General features: G+C 54.9%; 1 protein-coding gene across 4 annotated transcripts in view; it reads right to left on the bottom strand.

The window, feature by feature from the left end:
* Positions 1-6,326: 6,326 nt before the first annotated feature.
* Positions 6,327-21,420, bottom strand: part of NSMF (NMDA receptor synaptonuclear signaling and neuronal migration factor) — a 48,815-nt gene continuing 33,721 nt past the window's right edge. For 2 of the 4 annotated variants that reach the window (XM_062011526.1, XM_062011529.1), the window contains 9 exons: positions 20,621-20,710; positions 18,897-19,018; positions 17,567-17,650; positions 16,127-16,160; positions 15,391-15,461; positions 14,229-14,308; positions 12,637-12,739; positions 11,260-11,335; positions 6,327-9,597 (listed from right to left, as the gene is read on the bottom strand). In XM_062011526.1, the coding sequence (XP_061867510.1) occupies positions 9,500-9,597; positions 11,260-11,335; positions 12,637-12,739; positions 14,229-14,308; positions 15,391-15,461; positions 16,127-16,160; positions 17,567-17,650; positions 18,897-19,018; positions 20,621-20,710 (758 nt within the window). In that variant the 3' untranslated portion in view covers positions 6,327-9,499. The remainder of the gene's footprint in view (positions 9,598-11,259; positions 11,336-12,636; positions 12,740-14,228; positions 14,309-15,390; positions 15,462-16,126; positions 16,161-17,566; positions 17,651-18,896; positions 19,019-20,620; positions 20,711-21,420) is intronic. The other 2 variants (XM_062011527.1, XM_062011528.1) reach the window with 2 other exon arrangements.

Genomic DNA, 21,420 nt, shown 5'->3' with positions numbered 1-21,420 from the left:
ACCGTGGAGCAGGGGCAGCAGTTCCTGGTGCCCTGGCAGTGCCCAGCAATGGCTGTGGTGTGTGTGACGGGTCAGCACGAGCCGTGGCACAGGGAGGAGGGCTGGAAACAGCAGGATCTGCTGGGACAGCCCCAAGTGCAGCTGGTGACATGGGAACAGGGAAAGAGCAGGGCTCAGCAGGGCTTGGAGATGTGTGATTTCACCTTAAAGCCCCACGAGACATCTCAGTTCTGCCTCACCCTTCCACAGGGCCGAGCGAAACTCCCCCTGCACAGCTCCTGCTCTGGTCCGTGTCCATCCCACCAGCGTGTCTAACAGAGCACAAGGGGAGAGGGGAAGAGCTGATGGGTACAAACCATCCACTGGAACTCAGCTTCTGCAGCAAACTGGACTTTGCACCCTATGACACTGATTTACAAACAGGACAGTGCCGACACAGGACGGTTCCTGCAGAAAAAGGCTGACTTTGTGGTCACCCTGGGCAGCAGTGAGGCTGCACAGAGCCCTTGGGAGAGCAGCAGCCAGGCCTCTGGGCAGAAGCTGGCTGTGCAACTGGAGCTGAGGGATCAGCAGTGGTCTTTGCCACGTGTCACACTGCTGGGATGGAGGTGGTGGTGGCCCACAGAGAAGGATGACTCCAAATGGGGAGGATGCAGAAACCAAGGCTGAGAGAACCCAGCACTGCAGAAAAAGGCCTCTGAGAGTTGTTCAGGCTGTTCACCTCTGCCTGGAGGGGCTGCAGTTACCACGTTCACTGGCAGAGAACATGCAGGTGACTGTCAGCCTGGGGGATGAAGGGGGAGTTCAAGCCAGACCTGCTGGTTTTGGCAAACAGAGCTGGGGCCAAGAAAGGGGCTCATTGCAATTCAACATCTTCTGGGCGTGTTGGAGCTGGTCTCTTTTCCCCAGAGGGATGACCAGGCCTTTAGGATCACAGAATAGGGGGGTTGGAAGGGACCTTTAGAGCTCATCCAGTCCAACCCCCTGCAGAAGCAGCTCCCACCTAGATCAGGGGGCACAGGAATGTGTCCAGGGGGGTCTTGAAGCCCTCCAGCCCCTCCCTGGGCAGCCTGGGCCAGGGCTCTGTCCCCTCCTCCCCTTTAATTTCTCCAGGACTCTCAGTGTCAAGGATGGAGCTCAGAGACTGGGCTTCCTCCCAGGAAAAGGCACAGTGCCTCTCACCCTGCCAGCTCCTCACCCACCCAGCCCACCCTCACTGAGCCTCAGTTCTGCTGCCACTGAGAATCCCTCTGTCCTATCCCCCTCAGTGGGTCTGCATCTCTCAGCTGGTCCCTTGCTTTAAAGCATCAGGAGTTTTTACCTTCTTCCTCTCCTTCTCACTGCATCTGGCCTCTTGCACCTTTGCAGCTCTGCTCCTGAGCTTCCAGCATCCCCCTCGCTGCCGTTCCAACCCGGGGCCTGGATTCCCCTTACAGTGAAGCATCTGCCAAGAGGCATCTCCTGGCTCTCCAGCCCCAGCTGGAGGACAGCAAACCAAACCAACAGAGGAGAGAGAAAACCTGCTTTCCCAGAAACATCTCTTTTTATTAAATCACGTCTTAAAACCTAGGAACATTCATGTATGTGAAACCAGGCTATCACACACGAAGCAGCAGAGTGTCAGAGGAACACGCTGGGGAGGCAGCAGGGATGGCAGATGGCTGCTGTGTCACAGCTGGGCTTGCCCCCTGCCCAGGCAGCAGCCAGCCAAGAAACCACCTCCAAACCCAGGGAGAATGCTTTGGAGCGACTTCCTTCTGACTTTTCCAAGCAGCCAACCCGCTCTCCAGGGCCCACTGAGACCTCAGAGCTTACAGTCTTGGTTTTCAAAACCCTCCATTGACCTGAGGACCGTTTTGGCCCCAAACCAGCACGTCTCAGGTCCATCTCTAACCCCAAGAGTTGTCTCTTTCCCTCTTTCTCCTCATTTGGATGTAGGTTACTTGCTCCAGCATCCCAGTTTAGGAGCATTGCTGGCTGTAACCTGTCCTTCTCCACATTACCAAATCCATCTTCAAAGCCTCCACCCTTACCTTGTCCACTTGTTACTTGGGTGTTTGGTTTTCCCCTGTCACCAGCAGCTCTGCAGCAGGGAAGGGAGAGCCTGACACTGAGCAAAGCAGCTGGAAATGACAACGTGCCTGAACAACAAGGGGAAACAATGAAGATCCCAAAAGGGCACTGAGCCCCAGCCCTGGGAGAGCTCAGCCTTTGCCATCGGGGTCTGCAGCTGCAGCCACCACAGGTCCAGGAATAGCAGTGGCAAAGAGCCATAGGAAACACACAGCACAACCACAGCCCCTTCTGGCTCCTTTGGGCACGACTCCAGCCTGGCTTCCAGGGATGGGGAACACCAAACACACTCTGTTTCTTCAGTCAGCCCCAGCTTAATCCCAGCATCCCAGCATGGTGGGGGCTGGAAGGGCCCTGCAGAGCTGCTCCAGCCCCAGCCCCTGCTCAAGCAGGTTCCCCTGGCTCAGGGGGCACAGGAACGTGTCCAGGTGGGGTTGGAAACCTCCTGAGCAGGAGCCTCCACACCCTCCCTGGGCAGCCTGGGCCAGGGCTCCCTCACCTCAGCACCAAGGGACTTGCTCCTGGTGTTTAAGTGGAACTGCTTGTGTTGCAGCTTCATCCCATCACCCCTTGTCCTGGCACTGGGCACCACAAAAAACCTGTCCCCTCATCCTCCTGACACCCACCCTTCAGGGACTGGTGTTGCTGAGGTTTCCTCCTCAGCCTTCTCCAGGCTGAACAGCCCCAGGTCCCACAGCCTTTCCTCATTGCTACAACTCAGCTTTAGCACTAATACATCACTTATAACCCTCTCTCACAATCCCCCACTTCCTATTGAAGCTTTTTTAGTGCCACTGGTGTGTGTCTGTGCTGATCCTGAGGGCAGGGTGGCCGTGGCAGCTCCCAGCCCCAGGCACCAGTCCCCAGCCCCAGGCACCAGTCCCCAGCCCCCTCAGCACCCCCCATTCAGTCTCCCCAGGTAAGAAACGTTCCCCAAGTGCAATTCAACACATCCCCTGCACAACCAGGAGAGGAAAACACCAGAGACCCAGAAACTGCTGGGACAGGGGGGAGCTGGGCAAGGGACCCAGGAGGGACCCCCTGGCAGGGGCCAGAGCCTCAGCCCCAGCAGCTGTGTGAGGGGCTCTGCAATAGCTTCACTTTGCTTGGGCAATACAGGTGGAAAATCACCTTCCCTAGAGGGTTACAGAGCCACTACTGCTGTGATTGATCCCAGGTTCATTGGGATGCTGGGACAGGGAAGAAAGGCTGAAGTGCTGAATTAACCCCCAGCCTCCAGCCTGTGTGCCCTGCTAAGGCAGGATGACCCTGAGCAGGTCTCACCCATCCTCACACCTTTAGGGATGCTCTAAAAGCCACACAACCACCTGAAGGATTCTTTAGCTGCATTATTCACTAAACACTGATGGAAAGGTGCACTTGAGCTCCCCTCCAGGTGGATTCTTTACATATAATGTCCATAATGTTTATTCCTGTCAGTCTTTTTCACATGGGCTGGCAGGAGCTTGGGCTGAACCTGAATCACAGCAGGTTCCCATCACTCTTCACTTGCTGCTGTGTGACCCCAGCACGAGACCACACACAGGCATTTTAGGCAGAGGCAGCAAACTGGTTTTTCACCCTGAATTCTGCTGCTTGCACAGCAGCTGCCCTGGGAGTGAGCACCATCACAATCAAGCTCCTGCTCATTAGCTCTCATTCAGCTCATTAGCAGGCTGATGGGGCACCAAGACAAGTCTGCAGCTGACTTGGGGTTGTGGTTCCCCAGCTGAGAATGAAGCCACGCTCCCATGGGAGATGCAGGAGGCCACAAATGCTTGGGGGAGCAGCAGGACACGACACAGGATCACAACCAACTTAGAGATGGGGTGGAACAGGAGCGTGGCGCTGGCTGTCCCTCGGGAGGGCATCTGCCTGGCATCCTTCAGCGAGGGCTGGGGCACTGCCTGCAGGGACTGGCACTGCCACCCCCAGAGCACAGAGCTTCTGCACAGCTGTGTCCTGCTCTCAGGAAGGGCCCTGTGAGGGTTGTGTTAATCACACAGTAACAGCTCAGCCTGGACCAGCACGTCAATAGCAGAGGAGCGTGACTCAGTGCTTCGGTGGGTTGTTCACCCCTGCACGGAGCAGAGCAAGCCCAGCTTTCCCCATCCTGTCCAAGGCAGAGCAAGGACACACTCCCATTTCCAGATCCTGCCAGGGCTGCTATTTAAAACCAGCATTTTCCATTCTTTCAACTCCCCCTCCCCTCCTGTTGCCCCAAGGTGAGGATGCAGCGTGTGCCCTGCCCCTGCCAGCACAGCCCTGGGAACAGGAACTGCCAGCACAGGTCACTCACAGCCATGTCCCAAAACAGCAGCAGCAAGCTGGGAACAGGATGAGTGCCAGGAGCTGGAGACAGCCTCAAGCAGCAGGGACCAGCCCAGAACGCTGCCTCAAGCTCTGCTGCACGTGGCCTAATGACCAGGGGCAGGCAGGGAAAGAGCCTGTGTGAGTGTGGGCACACCCCCAACACTCCAGAAGCCTCAGGAGCAGGAAACTGCTGCTGAGCTCCAGGCTGCAAGTCCAGGCTGAGAAATAAAGCACAGATCCATTTGCAGAGTCCCCTCAGCAGAGGCAGAGTGGAGATTCCCCCCAGCATCCCCCCCAGGGCCGTGGGCAGGGGGAGGCAGAGCGGGTGGGAGCCTGGGAGGAGGTGGCTGTTTGTCAGCCTGCTGCAGTCAGATGATGTGCATGTTTTGCTGGAGCTACAAGGATTTTTTCCTGCTGTTGTTTTTCCTCTGGTGCAGGAAGGGATGATCTGCTCACTCATCCGTTTCCCATCCCAGGCCTGGAGGTCGGCTCTAAAGGGTGGTGGCTGCAGCATGAGGTGCAAAAACCCTTTATCTCAATTCTCTTCCCATGTCCCTGAGGTAACTTGGATTTTCTTCTTCCTTTTCCTTCTCAGACATAATAGGAAAAGAGAAAAGTCTCCCTGGAGAACCCTATAGACAAGGGCCACAGCCAAGATGATCCTCTTCATGTGAGAGACCAGAGACCAGTCAGGAGCTGCTCCAGGCTGAGGAGCAGCGTCCTGCAGAGCTGCTGCCCTGCATGTCCCCCCCTTCCCCTCTCCTGGAGGTGCCAGTCCCAGCCCAGGCAGGGTGAGAGGCTGCAGGTGACATCCAGCCTGCAGAACCCCTCACACAGCTCAACAGCCCAGGCTGGTGCCCGATGGACCTGCTCCAGGTTCAGCTGCTCCTCTCCAGGGTTCACTGAGTGCCCTCGTTTCTGCAGCCCTTGCTCAAAGCAAATCCAGACCAAGCAGGAGCTGCAGCAGCAGTTCCCTGTGGTGGGGTCAAGGGGAACTTGGTGCTGGTGCTTCAACAGGGCTGGCAGGGCTGAGGGCTCTGACCCTGATGAGAGGGGAGCTCCAGCTCCAGCGTGGCAGTGACTGGCAGCAGTGACCACGCTGCTCCCTGTGCTCCCAGCCCACACACGGGCAGCTGAGGGCTGCAAGAGGCAGGTGGAAGGGGAAGGACAAATTGTCCCACATATGCAGCAGCCACAGCTCCCCCAGGCACAGCCCCAGGGGCAGCTGAGCCCCACAGGCACTGCCTGGCCCATGCCCTGCGGAGAAGGTGCTGTGGGAGCACTTGCAAAGCAAAGAACAGGCTCAGGGGTGGGCACACACCAGGGACAGGCACTCAGGGGTGGGCACACACAAGGGACAGGCACTCAGGGATGGGCACACACCAGGGACAGGCACTCAGGGGTGGGCACACACCAGGGACAGGCACTCAGGGGTGGGCACACAGCAGTGACAGACACTCAGGGGTGGGCACACACCAGGGACAGGCACTCAGGGGTGGGCACACAGCAGTGACAGACACTCAGGGGTGGGCACACACCAGGGACAGGCACTCAGGGGTGGGCACACAGCAGTGACAGACACTCAGGGGTGGGCACACACCAGGGACAGGCACTCAGGGGTGGGCACACAGCAGTGACAGACACTCAGGGGTGGGCACACACCAGGGACAGGCACTCAGGGGTGGGCACACACCAGGGACAGGCACTCAGGGATGGGCACACACCAGGGACAGGCACTCAGGGGTGGGCACACAGCAGTGACAGACACTCAGGGGTGGGCACACACCAGGGACAGACACTCAGGGATGGGCACACACCAGGGACAGACACTCAGGGGTGGGCACACAGCAGTGACAGACACTCAGGGGTGGGCACACACCAGGGACAGGCACTCAGGGGTGGGCACACAGCAGTGACAGACACTCAGGGGTGGGCACACACCAGGGACAGGCACTCAGGGGTGGGCACACACCAGGGACAGGCACTCAGGGGTGGGCACACAGCAGTGACAGACACTCAGGGGTGGGCACACACCAGGGACAGGCACTCAGGGGTGGGCACACACCAGGGACAGGCACTCAGGGGTGGGCACACAGCAGTGACAGACACTCAGGGGTGGGCACACAGCAGGGACAGGCACTCAGGGGTGGGCACACATACTAGGGACAGGCACTCAGGGGTGGGCACACACCAGGGACAGGCACTCAGGGGTGGATTCACACCAGGGACAGGCACTCAGGGATGGGCACACACCAGGGACAGACACTCAGGAGAAGAGGACGCTGGGCCTCTGCAGAGGGGACAGTGTGGCTGTGCCTGTGCTGCACACCCAGAGCTCGTCCTTCACAGCCTGCTTCAAATGGGGAAGTTCCAGGCTCTATTTTTAACTCTAAAGTGTAAACAATTACCCCTTTTTGTCTGCAGCCATCCCTTCCCTTCTCAGCAGCCACGTGGAAAATCCAACCAGTTCATGAGGGGGAAGGGATTCGTTTCCCTCCCTGGGAAATGTGTCACTCACACAAAGCCACCTGCACCAAGGGCTTCAAGCACCACAACACATTGTCCTCCCACCCACAGCTTTGAGAGTGCATCATCTCTTTAGTCAAAGGAAGGCTACAGAGGAGAGAATCTGCTCATGTCATCAACACCACAAACTCTGAGGAATCTTTGGGAAAGAGAGAAACGTGTTTGCCATTGCACCATACTACATCAAACAGCCCCAGTGCCCACCCAACAGACCTCTTCCCACACCAGTTACACACTGGACACCACACCTTTCCACTTGGCAGCCCCAGTTCTACAAGGGGACACCGAGGATAGATACAGGGGAGTCCTACAGTCGCTGCAGTGATGCACAAAGGGGCCCTTCTGGGCTTAAAGAAGGTGTTCAACAGTTCCACAATGCTACATTCATGCTACCAAGTTCACTGCATTGGGGGTTTACTTCAGAAAAGGGAAAGGGGGACCAGCTTGTGTCCCTCCAGCTCAGGGCACAGCCATGGGAGGTTCAAGGGTCACAAAGGGAGAGAGTTTTGTGTCAGCATTTCAATCCTGCCACCACCTTTTCCCTCCCCAGACAACACAACGTTCTCATCACACACCCAGCTCCAGCCTCTCACGAACACAGCTGCTGGAAGCCACCACATGAAATCCCAGAGGACTGCCCTACCTTTGGTTTTCTTTCTCCTATCTGCCATTTTCTCCCAAAAGCCACAAGTCTGTTATTCCCTTCACTTTGAGCCTGGAAATCACGAGCCAAGGGGAGAAGAGCCCAGCCCAGGGTGGGATGTTGCCAGCAAACCCCTGGCCCCTGCCTGTTTGTTTCAACACGTTGCTTTCCATGGCTTCAAACCCTCTCTTTTCCACCCATTCCTCTCCTCACTGAGAGGAATGTACATCACTGACCTCTATGTACATCATTTCTTCCAAGGCTTCACTCCCAGGCTGCTGCCAATGTACAGGGTTCAGCAGCTGAGGGCAGTTCTGTCACAGGGCAAGGAGCACTCCACACAGCACAACGACTCCAGAACATTTGTACATGTGTTTTCCCTTCACAATCAACTCATTTTAGACTCCAGGAAATCAGGAAACCAAGGCAAACCCTTCCCAGTTACTCTCCAGTACATTTTCCTTACAGAAGAAACAAGTCATATCCCCCCCCAGCACTGCCAGAGGGACCAAGGTAAAGAGCTATTTGTCCTCTGAGCAGGAGGGTGGAGGATGAAAACAACACCCCTTCCCAAAACAAAAAGCACCCCCCTCCCTGACCTAAAACCAACCAGTCCCTGTGCTCCAGGACACCTCCTCAAATCCCAAGTACAACGGTGGGTTGTCAAACCACAGCTGCTGTGGGTTTGGTGCCTGACACAGGGAGGGTTGTGAGCAGCTCAGACCAACAGGGTCTGTTAGCCTTGGGGAAAGAGGTGGTTTATGCACAAGTAAGCAAGGGAAGGTAGGGAAGATTCCAACCCAGGCTACACACCCGTGCTGTCCTCCTCCAGCAGAGCTCCTTGGAGGGGGGCTGATGAGATGAGAGCAACTCATCTGGGACACGCAGCAAAACGCCGCCAGGAACGAGTAATTCTTGGCTATTCATTTCTAACTGGTGTTTCCTACCACAGCCAAGGGAAGGGGGGGAAGGGCTGTATTTCTAACCTAAAGTACCTCAGCAAAACTAAAGTCCCTTAGTTTTGCAAGCAGCAAAAGGAGAAAGTAACAAAGTTGTGTCTAAGTGGAGCAGAAACACACAGGGGTGAGAGCACAGTACAGTCAGTGCAACACAGCTACTCTGAAAGGAACAAACCAAACCGGGTTAGTCAATGCAGCAGACATGCAGGGTCTGCTAAGTTACCTTAAAACCATGTTTGCTGGTGATTAAATATGTCTACAGAAGATATATTACCATTCTGAATATATTTTCAAGCAGACCCAAAAAGACTCTTCATTCTATTGGTTACTGGTGTGTTAGCTGGAACTAAGTAAATGCTGGGAGGGGTTTGACCCCTCTCTCTAGAAAAATTGCACTTCTTTTTCTATGAAACAAACCAAAAAGAAGATTCCAGTTCTATATTCCAGGAGATATTCACACTGGAACTGGACTGTGCAGTTCCAAGCTTGCAGGAGTGGCTGGAGCAGTCCTTGCTCTGATCCCCAGGCACAGGAGGTCCCATCAGTACAAGCCTCTCTGTGCTCTGGGCGCTTCTTCAGTGTAGTGCATGGGTGAGTCATGGGGGGGGGTTGTTATTCTTTATTTTTGTAAGAAAACCTGAGCTTTGAAAGTCTTTAAAAGGACCTGGAATCAAATCTGGCCCATTCTGACCCAAAACAGCTCAGTTCTGCAAGGAACTCCGTCCCGTGCTCCCTTCACACGGCTCCTCCCGACACACCACGGCTCTGACCTGAGGCGACTGAGGTGTCAAACCCTTTCCCTCCAGTCCTTCTTCACCCAGGAGACTTTCCTCTGCACACACTTCTTGAGGGCTCCTTCTTCCCTCCCTTCAGCCTCCTTCGGGGCTTCCGAGGGCTCCCCGTGCCAATAAAGAAGTCTCTGAGCGCTGAGCACGCCTCGTTGGCCACTGGTGATGGACTTTCCTCTTGCAAAGCCTGCCCCAGCTCATAAAATGTCATCGTAATCCAAGAGCTTGGAGTGCTGGCGGGTCTTCCAGAGGCGGTAAAGGCGAAAGTCAAAGTAAGTCTCGATCATTTGCTTACCTGGAAGGGAACCAAAGCACAGGGGTTACAGTCTGCAGCACAGGGGACACACACCAGAGGTCACCCCCATTCACCTCCAGGCTCAGGAGAAGCCCCCCCAAAGTGCCTCCTTTGGGGAACAGCGACACTCAGCATCCACCCAGCGTGTGAGAAGGAGCCTGTGAGGAGCAAATGTCTCTTGAGACCTCCTCAGAGCATGAGAGGCTCCTCATCATCCCCTGGCAGGGTTTGTGTGTGAACCCAGCACTGACTCTGTCTCCACTTTGACCTCTGAGCACAGAGGAGGTGGGAGGTGGGGGCTGGATCAGGCAATGGCTCCTACAGCCTGCACCAGGCCACCTGGCACAGGGGCTTCAGAAACACAAATCAAGAGGTTGGAAAGACCTGTGGGGGATGTTAAAAGTAACTTGTGTTGGAAATGCAACTGCAGTGGGGAATAACAGTGGCTGTGGTGGGCAGAGCTGCCTCTGCTCACAGCACTGAGCTCAGGACACACACAGGCACCTCTGCAGGCGCTCAGGGGCTGAAGGGCTGGTGCCAGAGGCAGCGTGTGCATCTGCAAACACGAGGGTGAAACAACCCTGAGACAGGGCTCAAGGAGGGATTGTGGCTCCTGAGGCTGATTAAGATTAGTTTCAGGTGACTTTGCAAAGGATTAGAGAGGGTGCAGCATGAGCATGTCCCAGACTGATGAGGGGATCAATTCAGACACATTGCTCAGCCCAGCCTCTTGAAAGGCCAAGTGCTTAAATGCCCACACAGAACCCCTTGCCCTGCCTGCCAGGCTGCACACAGAGCCAGCAACTGCCCTGCAAGTTGCTTCTTGGCACAGGTGTATGAGCAGGTTGGCCAGGGGATCAGTGCAAGCACTGCACAAGGCTGGCTGCAAACCTCGGCAGGGCACACACAGAGAACTCTGCACCACATGAACTCACTCCACTCTGAACACACATTCCACTGCCCAACGGTCCCAGGCTGCAAGTGGGAGTTCAGAGCCGTGGGAGTTAAGGCCAGCAGTGCTGGCACCAGCTGTGAGCAGCAGAGGAGGTGCCCACAGTGCTTAGAGCCTAATGCTGCCTGGTTTCATCTTCCCAAAGCATCTCAGCAGAGATAAAGTAACAAGGGCCAGTTGAGGCCATGTCACGTATGAAACTGTGCCCCTAATGACTCACACTGACCAAAGAACAGGGAAGATTCTATAGCCTCTTAAAATACCTTGAGCTACAAGCAAAAAACCCCCCCAAAGCAGACTGCAGAATGGCTCCAATGGGTTAAAGCCCAGCCACCTGCTGAGGATACAGCTCAGCACAATGGTCTGAGTCCTGGAGAAGGTTCTGCTCCCATGTGTTACCCCCACAGACCCCACAAGCCATGGGAATGTGATCAATCTCCTGCACTCAGCATGGAAAGCCACCTACTATTTAGGGTACTTTGCCTCTGCCAGCAGCCTGGGAGAGGCTTCCACAGCTTCAGGCACAGCAAACAGGGGAGATGGAATGTGAACACAGAGGGACTGTGAGAGGAAAGCCAGGTTCAGCTACACAAGGGGGTTACAAGGCAAATGAAGGCTGGGGCAGGACTGTGGGGAGCTCCACGTTGCCTTTCCAGGAAGGTCCCCACTGAAGGGGACAGGGAGGGGGCTCTGTACAGACAGTAAATTACCTTGAGCTGATAGTTCAAGTGGAGACTCAAAGGCAACCCTATAAGGATTCATTAAGTTTTTCAGATTCTGAAATAGCTGAAAGGAAAACAGGGAGAGTTAGCAGCTGAAAACAAAGATGAGCCCCAGGGCACACAGAATCACTCACCCTTGTTCTCTGCCCCTAGAAAACCTTCCACTCCTGTCCCTTAAAACCCCGAGCTCATCAGTCAATAAAGTGCTTTGAATGCTTTCTCCTCAAAGGCTTCAGTATCTGCCCTCTGAGAGGCCACAACCCAGAGGGTGGTTTAACCATTCACATCACTCACCTTCCCTCACTGCAGAAGAGGAAGGTTTAGACATCACAGTGTGTCTGTGGCCTCCCTGGGCTCAGGACTACGCAGCAATAACAGCACAGAATTGCTTTGGTTGGCAAAGCCCCTGAAGCTGCTGCAGCCCCAGCCCTGCCCTCACCCTGCCCAGCCCAGCACTGACCCACGGCCTCAGCACCTCAGCTCCACGGCTTTGGGATCCCTCCAGGGCTGGGCACTGCCCCAGCTCCCTGGGCAGCCTGGCACAGGGCTGACACCCCTCTCAGGGAAACAGTTCTGCCTCAGCTCCAGCCTCAACCTCCTCTGGGGCAACTCCAGCCCCTTTCCTCTTGTCACTCATCACTTGCAAGAGAGACTGACCCTCAGCCTCCTGTCAGGGGGTGTCAGAGAGTGCTGCTGTCTCCCCTCAGGCTCCTCTTCTCCAGGCTCAACACCCCCATTCCCTCAGCCTCTGCCCAGCCCCTTGTGCTCCAGCCCCTTCCCCAGCTCAGTGCCCGTCTCTGGCCACGCTGCAGCCCCTCAGTGTCCCTGTGGCAGTGAGTGAGGGGCCCAGCACTGACACAGCCCTGGAGCTGCAGCCTCCCCAGGGCCCAGCACAGGGGACAGTCCCTGCCCTGCTCCTGCTGCCACCCCACTGCTGAGCCCAGCCAGGCTGCCACTGGCCTTCTTGCCCCCCTGGGCACGCTGCTGGCTCCTGTTCAGCCGCTGGCACCAGCCCCCCCAGGCCCTTTCCCTGCAGCAGTTTCCAGCCCCTCTGCCCCAGCCTGGAGCTGCCTGGCCTTGGGGAGGCCCAAGGGCAGGACCCAGCCCTTGGCCTTGTTCAGCCTCATCCCATTGCCCTCAGCCCATGGCTCCAGCCTGGCCAGGGCCCTCTGCAGCCCCTCCTGCCCTCACACAGATCTGTGCTCCCACACAGCTTCGTGTCATCAGCAAATTCACTGAGGGTGCCCTGGATCCCCCCACCCAGATCACTGATAAAGATGTGAAATGGAACAGGCTCCAGCCCTGAGCCCTGGGGAACAGCCCTGGTGACTGGGCACCCAGTGAGGCAACCCAGGGAGCTCTTACCTTCTCCCCATTGGGGTTTCCAAGAACATAGCAGCCCATGATGTGGATGATATTTGGTTCAGGATTGACTTTGCTCATCAGCCGGCTCAACCTCTTCCAGAAGCTGGAAGAAACAGGTAAAAAACAGGATTCTCAATGAACAAACAACTGTGTCTGCCCAGGGGTATGAGCACACAGAGGGTTTGTGTGCACACAATGCTCAGAGGGGGCCTGAGCCTGGAAAGCAAGTTGCTCAGGAAGAGCCTTTGGTTATTAGAGTAGGACGAGCAGGGGCAGAGCAAGGGCCTGAAGAGCAAGTCCAAGTCATCTGGCAGGAGAGGCCCCTTGAGCCAAGGGAGCTCCACAGTGCAGAGGAGGGGGCAAAGTCCTCCAGCAGTGCTTTTGGACTGCCAGGTTCCCTAAGCATCCTTTTCTTGCAGCAGTTCCTCCCATTTCTATCAACAATTTGCCTTTCAGGGTAGGAATGTTATCATTGCACTGCTTCCTTCCCAGGGCATGAAACCAACAGCTGGAGAGGTGGTTGTTCTCCATAGCTGGAGAGACATCACCAACCCAGGCTGTCCACATTTGGCAGTGCTTGGTGGCACTCAGCAGTCAGACCTGCTGCACACTCTGTGGCTGCTGACACACAAACCCAACCCCCCTCCCCCCTGCAGAGGGCTGCAGCAGATTTCTGTTGGGCTCCAGAACCTCTGTGGGGTCTGTGATCAGACCTGCAGCCTGAGCTCTCCTCAGCACAGCCTCCCAAGGCTTGGATGAAGACATTCCTTTCCAAGCATCCAAGTTCTCAGCTGTGTGCTCACAGCTTCCTCAAAGTCCCTGAATTACCAACTCTGGACCAGCTCTGCTTGGAACACGTTCAGAAGTGTATGTGTGTGTGTGTGTGTGTCCACGTGCTGAAGGGTGTTACTGACAGTGTTTGTGCCAGAGCATGAGGGTGCTGAACAGAAGTTGCTTTTAATACTGGGTTCTCATGCCAACAGAGAGTTGTGTAGGAACAGGTTGCTGTACATCCTCTCCCCACAATGAACAGCCACGTTTGAGCCAGCACAGGCAGCAAAACAGGCAAAGCTTAACTCTCTGCAAGGAGAAGCAACTCAGGAGCCAGCTGACAGGCTGGTATGTTAGTGCCAATCCTCCTCAGCAGCCTGCTGGACTTTGAGCAGGCTTTGCAGAGACAAATTCCATTGCCCCAACAAGCAGAAGGGCAGCACTGGAGACAGCTGGGGGAGGAGCAGCTTGGATTTCTGCTTAGAAATGCTGCCGTGGCCACTTCTGAGCAACAGGCACGAGCTGCCTCTTCTAGTTTCTGGCCAGCAAAGCCTTTCTCAGGAGAGGAAGTATCTTTTTTCTTTGCCCTCCCACCTCTGTTTTGACAGTCTCCAGCCCAGAGAGACACTGACCAGCAGATAAAGGCAGAAATCTTCTGGTGACCTGTCCCAGGGCAGCACCAGCCCAGGGACCACCTGGGCTCTGTCATCCCCCCTCAGCCTCCTCCTCCCCTGCCCAAGCTACCCCTCCTGCTAGGCCATGTGCTCCAAACACTGAGCAAGCTGAGCAGGAAGGTGCTGTGCACAGCCAGAGCCACTCACAGGATCAGATCTTCCTCCTTCTCCACTTTGGCAAAAGTGGCGACTTTGTTCTTTAACAAGTACAAGTGACCAGGGCCCCCCTGCAAGAGAGAGACACACAGATGCAACCCACAACACTCAGGTACAAACCACTTCCCACAGCCCCTGAAGGAACAGCCCCAGGCCCATCCCTTGTCCTGCACAGCCATACCCACAAGTGCCACAAGAGAGCAGAGCAGTCACGCCAGGCTGAACGGCTGCTGCAGCCTGCAGAGCAGACCCTTGCTAGGGAAGTATTCACACCTGGGGGGTGTGCTGGGGCTGAGATTCCCCAGTGTTACTGTTATGTGCCCACCTCACTCTATTAAGGCCAAATAATAGACAGAAATCTTCATTGTGGGTGGCTGCAGAGCAGTTGGGAAGTCAAGAAAGTCCCTTTCCCTTGGGGACTTGCTGTGGTGGGCCAAGAAGCTGAGCAAAGCAGGGCCAAGGCAGGCAAGTTGTCACTGGGGGAGACCTGGACTGTGGCAGTAGCAGGCATAAAAAGATGGAGCACATCATCAGGAAAGTCAAGTGCACCAGTTCTCCAGGGCAGTGTGCTGCAAACCCAGCTATCTGCAGCATTAGGCACGTGGGAGGGAGTTCAAGTCAGGTTATCTGACTTCTCACTCCAAGTTCCTCACACAGCTGATGGGGAAATCCAAAGCTGAGCAACCCAAGGAACAGAGGCCTGGGAAGGAAATCCCCAGCAAGCCCCAGATTCAGCAGGGCCTGAAGCTTCCCTCCCACAGCCCTGAGCCCTCTCAGCTGTGCCACCCCCCTGTGTGATCCACACCACTGGCCCAAAGCAGTGTGAGCACTGTAACCATCCCATCACAAGCACTTGCTCCTGTGGAATCCTCCTTTTGAGGTCTGCACTACCACTGCTTTGCCTTGGTTTCCTTGAAAGCAGCTGAGCAGCAGCCCAGCTCTGGACCTGGCCACACTGCATCACATCTCATTTCCTTCTGCCACAGCAACCCCAGGCTGTTGGGTGTCTGGGGAAATGAGAAGTGAAAGCTGTACACTTGCAGTCACTCTGACACAACCTGGCTTTGGAATATTGGTTCCTCAATGTAATTTTCCCTGTAGCAAAAGCCAAATTTGTACCAAAGCACCCAAGTGCTTGAGAACTTCCATGTACCTGGCAAAATATCAGCATCTTCCAGATCTTGCAGCCTTTTCGGTAGATGTTAAGCTTCTTCTCTATTTCCTCTGCAAAAAAACCCACCCATGTTGGAAAAGGTGAAGTGAAAAAATCATCTTATCTCTTCTTCCTTTAGCCCTGAAGGCAGGAGGCTGAGCTGCAGGAGGCTGAGCTGCAGGAGGCTGAGCTGCAGGAGGCTGAGCTGCAGCAGGCTGAGCTGCAGGAGGCTGAGCTGCAGCAGGCTGAGCTGCAGGAGGCTCAGCTGCAGCAGGCTGAGCTGCAGGAGGCTGAGCTGCAGGAGGCTCAGCTGCAGCAGGCTGAGCTGCAGGAGGCTGAGCTGCAGCAGGCTGAGCTGCAGCAGGCTGAGCTGCAGGAGGTGCTCAGCACCTATGTTGCCAGTGATGGCAAAGCAAACCCTTTGCTTTCATGCTGTGGAAATCAGGACATGCCAGGGCAGCGAGGGGATGGTGCAGCACCAGACACCACTCTGCAGTGACAACAGCACTGTGTCAGACCCAGCTGTCCCCTGTCAATGCTCCTGCTCAAGGAAAATGGGCCACAGAAGGAAGTTTCAGTACTGTGTTGAGTCCAACAGCAGGTGACTGGCAGTTGGGTGTCACTGGGGTGATAAAACCCCCGTTGTGAGTGGCAGCTGAGGCACAGGGAGTGATTTTAACACATCTGTCAGTTACATCTGCAATGGGCAGGAGTGAAGGAAAGAAGAGTCACATACCTAGGATGTCATCAAAGGTGGCATGTTCATGGTCCTGGAAGCCAAGAGAGAAGATGTATCAAGGTTCACTGTCACATCATCACCTCCCATGATGTTATTAGTCTCTAATATCACACACAGTCCCATTCCCAGGCAAACACATGCTCTAAGAGCATCATTACACACTGATGGCTTCTACTCTTACCACACTAATCACCTGCCTAAAACACATCTCAGCAAAGAAGCTGAAGACTGAATGGTCCAAGAAGACCAAGTCCATCCAAAGGCTCCTGCAGAAAAGCCCAAAGCATATCCCATCCATCAGAAGGAGCCCACACCAGCAATGCCTGTTTGCCTCCTGGGCCATGTTTTGCAGCCAGCCTGTGGCTTTAGCAGTGTCCAAGCTGGCTAACTAACAGCCAAGCTCCCCATGTCTGCCTGTGCCACAGCAGCTGCCCAGGACACTGCACAGCTTCTCAAAGGGAGAGGGAGGCAAGAGGAGCCCCCAGCAGCAGTGCTGCTGCACATGGAGACTGAGTTTCATGGGCTGGCAGTTCCACCCTCTCCTTCCAAATTAAGTGACTATAAAGTGCTTAGGAAAGAATCATGGAATGGTTTCAGCTGGCAGAGCCCTTTCAGCCCATGGAGTGCAGCCTCTGTCCCAGCCCATCACCCACCAGCCCATTGCCCTCAGTGCAGCATCCACCCAGCTCTGAAACCCCTCCAGGGACAGTGACTCCAGCACCTCCCTGGGCAGCCCCTTCCAATGCCTGACAGCCCTGGCAGCAAAGCAATTCCTCCTCACATCCAGCCTGAACCTCCCCTGGAGCAACCTGAGGCTGTTTCCTCTTGTTCTATTGCTTGTTATGGGGAGAACAGACCCACCCCCACTTGGCTCCAGCTTCCTTTCAGGTGGTTGTAGAGAGTGAGAAGGTCTCCCCTGAGCCTTCTTTTCTCCAGGCTCAACAGCCCCAGATCCCTCAGCCGTTCCTCAGCTGAGCCCTGCTCCTTGCTGGCAGTTCAGACAGGGCTGCTGGGGAAAAGTCAAGGTTAAAGGAATGAGTGGCACTACAGAGCTTGGAGGTCCTGCTATTCCTCCCTAAAGATGAGCATGAGGAGGAGGCCTAAGCCTGGCCACACACAGCCCTGATGTGTGCCCAGGCCTGCCCTGCCTTCCCTTGCTCCCCTTCCCATGCCTCCTGGCTGCACCTGCAGACTCTGGCAGCCCTCCTGTGCAACTCTCCCTGCACTCCACTCTTCCACCTTGACCTCAGCCCCTCCCCAAGCTACCCCAGAACCCAAAGCCAGGTTCAGCATGCCCTCAGCCCTTTCCAGACGGCTTTTCCAGATCCCACCAGCACTTCAGAATCACCAAAAGAGGAACCAGGGATAGGGGAAGTAAATAAACAAACAAATCCTCTGCTCCCACAGACCCAGGCAGAGCAGGAGAGATCCACTTACGTAGAGAATGGGGATGATAGAGGGGTCGTCCCTGCGGATAATTGTTGGGACATACTCTGCTTTGGGCACCTTGGAAGAAATGAGCTGGAAGGGAAGAAAGAAGTGCAACAGCATAAGAAGCCAGGAGAAGGCTGGGCAGAAGCACAAAGGGCACAGTAACAGTGTCTTGTTGAGCTGCTCTGAGGTGTTACCCAAACTAGCAGCTAATTGAGCCTCTCTGCCTCCATGAGGAAGGTTCTCCAAGGCTGTGGCCCACTACAGAGCACCCCCAGGCCTGCCAAGTGCCCTCACGTGTCACAGTCCCCTCAACACCCAACAAATGGGTGCACAGCTCTGCCTGAAGGGCAGGACTGAGTCTGAGACAGCAGCTTGTGAAGGGGAGGGCTGGTGTGCACAAAGGATGATGTAGTTTGTGTGTCTGGCCTTCCTCTGAGCCAGGGCCTGTGCTGCTGGCTGCAGAAGACTGTTCAAAGCAGCACACACAGCTGGCTGCTGGTGGGGTGCTGAACAGGAACCAGGTAAGAGGTGAAATGGCAGCAGGCACAGGTAGGCACACAGCTGCAGACATCAGGCAGATGCAGATTGCCTGGTAACTCTGGCTGAAGCTTCAGCTGGCTCCAGCAAGCACAGACAGCCCGTGATGGGGCTGCCACACCAGCCAAAACACTGTGGGAACGTGGGCAATTGAGCTGTGCAGTGATTTCAGGCATCTCTGTTCATCACTTAGGCTTAGCAGGACACAAACACTGCCCTGCTGTGCTGCACTGGCAGTGCTGCCCTGAGCAGAAGCTGGAAGCTCAAGGCCTCCTTTTGGCTGAGTCCTTGTGGATTTGGCCAAACAAGGGCTGTGTCAGGAGCTTGGTGCTGTCTGCCAAACCTCACAGAGCAGAGCAGGGGGGAACAGAGCAGGGAGTCTAGCACTGAGGAATGATACAAGAGCAGAAAGCATCTCAAGGGATGATGTAGGGCTCCAAGGCTAACCAGGAAAGCAGCAGGAGGGAGGGACTGCTGGGAGTAGAGACTCAAATCTTTCTTGTCAGGGCTGCTGAGATTCAGAATAACTCAATTCAGTGTCAGTGACACTCCTGCTCTGATTTGGGGTTGGACTACACACTCTTCCACTTCTAGTTTCCCTTCAGCACATTCTCCCCAGTGATAACAGATGCTGAATGCCATGTCACATCTTGGCTGATCTCCAAGAGACCCTCACACACCCCTGAGGAGTTGCCCACACAAAAGACTTGCCTCTTCCCATGGAGATCCTAAACCTAGCTGTGAAGAGACAGACAGAGCCTCAGCAGATACAGGCAGCTGAGTCACAAAGCCTCACCATTATTTTTGGTGGAATGAAGTCTTCTCCATCACATGCCATGGCTTCAAGTTCCTTTTCTGCTTCCCAGTTCAAGTCAAAGTTGCCATCCAAAGTGCCACAGGAATCCTGAAGGTCATGGCCTGCCAGAACACAGTGGGCATTACAAGGGCAGAACAGTTTGCCTTCCCCACTCGCTCCTGCCTGGCAGCTACCTCACAAGATGCAGCACAAGCCACGAGATTTGTGCCCTCCTCTCCTCCACAGAGCAACAGACACCACACTGTGGGGCTGGCATCTCCAAACAGACAAACACTGAACGATGAAGAGTGCACACACAGAGCCCAGATACCACAGACCACTTAATGTTTCATCACTCTCACAGTCCCCAAGGCTGCCTTTCAAATGCTAATTCACAACAGACACCCTCCTCATCTCAGCAACAGGAGACAATGCAGACAGACTCTCTCCACTTCAACACTGCCAAGCTGATGAGCAAGTCCAAAGACTTCAAAGCTGATCTCCTTGTAATAATAACTGCTCTGACTACATCTTCCAAGTGGTTATACATTGATCAAACTGGTCCTGGCAGAGAAGTCCCGGAACGTGAGGACAGAGCCAACACAATAGTATTGCAACAGTGTGCTCGGATTTGCTCTCCAAATTGACCTTACCTGTGGGCCTTCAATGCCTCCTGGGGAAAAAAAACCATCTGGAAGGAATATAATTGACCATTAAAGGTTAGAGATGGTTCCCTGAAACCAAGGGCTGAGGAAAGAGAACCAAGCTGCCTCCCTCGGTGCCTTTTGGGATGCCGGCGTGTCCCTGGCAGAGCCTGCAGCCTGGCTGAACCATGTCTTTTCCATTTGCCTCTGAGTTAGCTGAGGGAGCAGGAGGGGAGGAAGCAGACTGCAAAGGAACAATCGGGTCATGTTTTGCACCTGCCCTGTTTGTGTATGTCTCTATGCCCTGGTATGGTGGCTTCTACAGCCAGGAGGGCTGGAGCTCGTGCTTACCTGGTAGGTCAGTTCACTTCAGTACTGACATTCATTTACAACACCAGCCATTTCAACAAGCTCAGATCCACCAAGTTCCTCACCTACAGGATCTGGGTAAAACAGCCATTCCCTTTCTAAAGGGAAGATGCTGACATTTGCTCCTGTAAATTAACACAACAGCATCTCGGTCCCCACGAGCAGAACATCACAGCATTACTGGGGCTTCCCAGAGGAATTCCTGGCAGTCCAAAGAGAAGATCAGATTGCCCCAAGCTCCCATCTGTGCCAGGAAATCAAAGCTACATCTCCTGGAGTGCTGCAGCTGTGCTCTTGAGCTACTCTAGCCTAGGAAAGAGCTCAGGAGGGGCTCTTGCACGGGAAGCCAGGCGGGTTTGCCCCTCTACAGCGAACGCAGCCTTGGACTGGTGTGCTTCCAGGTAGGTTGGTTTGGTCCCAAGTGCATAAGGGATGATGGGAACAGAGGGCTGTGAGAGCTGTACCAGCGGGTGTCCTTTGGCAGGTGCACAATGACATGAGGTTGGATGCGTTGTGCTCTACAAATAAATACAGGGACACACAGATGAACAGGGGCATGTACCTGGAGCGTCACTGGCTCGGGTCTCATGAGACTAAAAGGATCACAGAGGGGACAGAAGGGCACAGAGGAGTTACTCCAGTGGGACTCCAGTCAACACCTCAGCTGGAGGGTTTGGCCACAGGAGGAAGCTCAAAGGACTCAGAACTCACTTTCTCGAGAGTCATGGAAGGGATCAGCTTTGATGGGAGTCGGGTCACTCCAGGACCTGCTGAAGCTCCTCTCACGCCGTTCGGCAAAGGCTAGGATAAAACCAAAGCACGACATTAACAGACTCCAAAGCCACCTCTGGTGCTGCCAGCAACACAAAACATCCAGTAGAATTCCACCAAAGCCACACTGACTGCCCTCTGCTTGTCCTTCCACTCGCCAAAACGGGAGTCCTGTCCACACAGCAAACGAGGGTCTATCTTCTCGCCAGACACAGTGCACTGCACAGCAGGAGCCTTGCAGGGTAACACAGGAAAGGGAGCACACTAGATGGGCACTCCTAAAATGCACAAGGCTCCAACCTCAATGCAATCAAGGCTATTCCAGTGTAAACACCCTGACAGGAAGATGTACTCCACGCCTCACAGGAAGATGCTCTCACAGACGTGAGCAGAAGGCAGCAGCAGCTCTCCAGTCAGTTCTCCCTCTGTGTTCCAGTGACATCCCAATCAGAGCTGGGCCAAATGGGTGGAGGGGAGGGCTCTGGAAAGCTCAAGCTTTCTAAATTTTGTTGCAAAAGAGGAAATCCTTCCAGTGTTTTTCCTGTCAGCACTCTCCCCCAGGCTTTGTTTTTCTTGCCAAGGGGCATTAGACTGTCTGTACCAGCATTTCCCAAGTGGAATCCAAGGAGCTGGCTGCACCCACAGGCAAATTCCTGGGAACTGCCAACCAGTGCCTGACTTGGCAAGCCCATGTGAGAGCTATTAAGCCTAGATTAACAGCCACTTATAGCCACTAATAC

This window comes from Colius striatus, chromosome 19, assembly GCF_028858725.1.
Source record: "Colius striatus isolate bColStr4 chromosome 19, bColStr4.1.hap1, whole genome shotgun sequence".
In the NCBI taxonomy this organism is placed as follows: Eukaryota; Metazoa; Chordata; class Aves; order Coliiformes; family Coliidae; genus Colius; species Colius striatus.
This window is presented reverse-complemented; position numbering and strand designations above follow the sequence as displayed.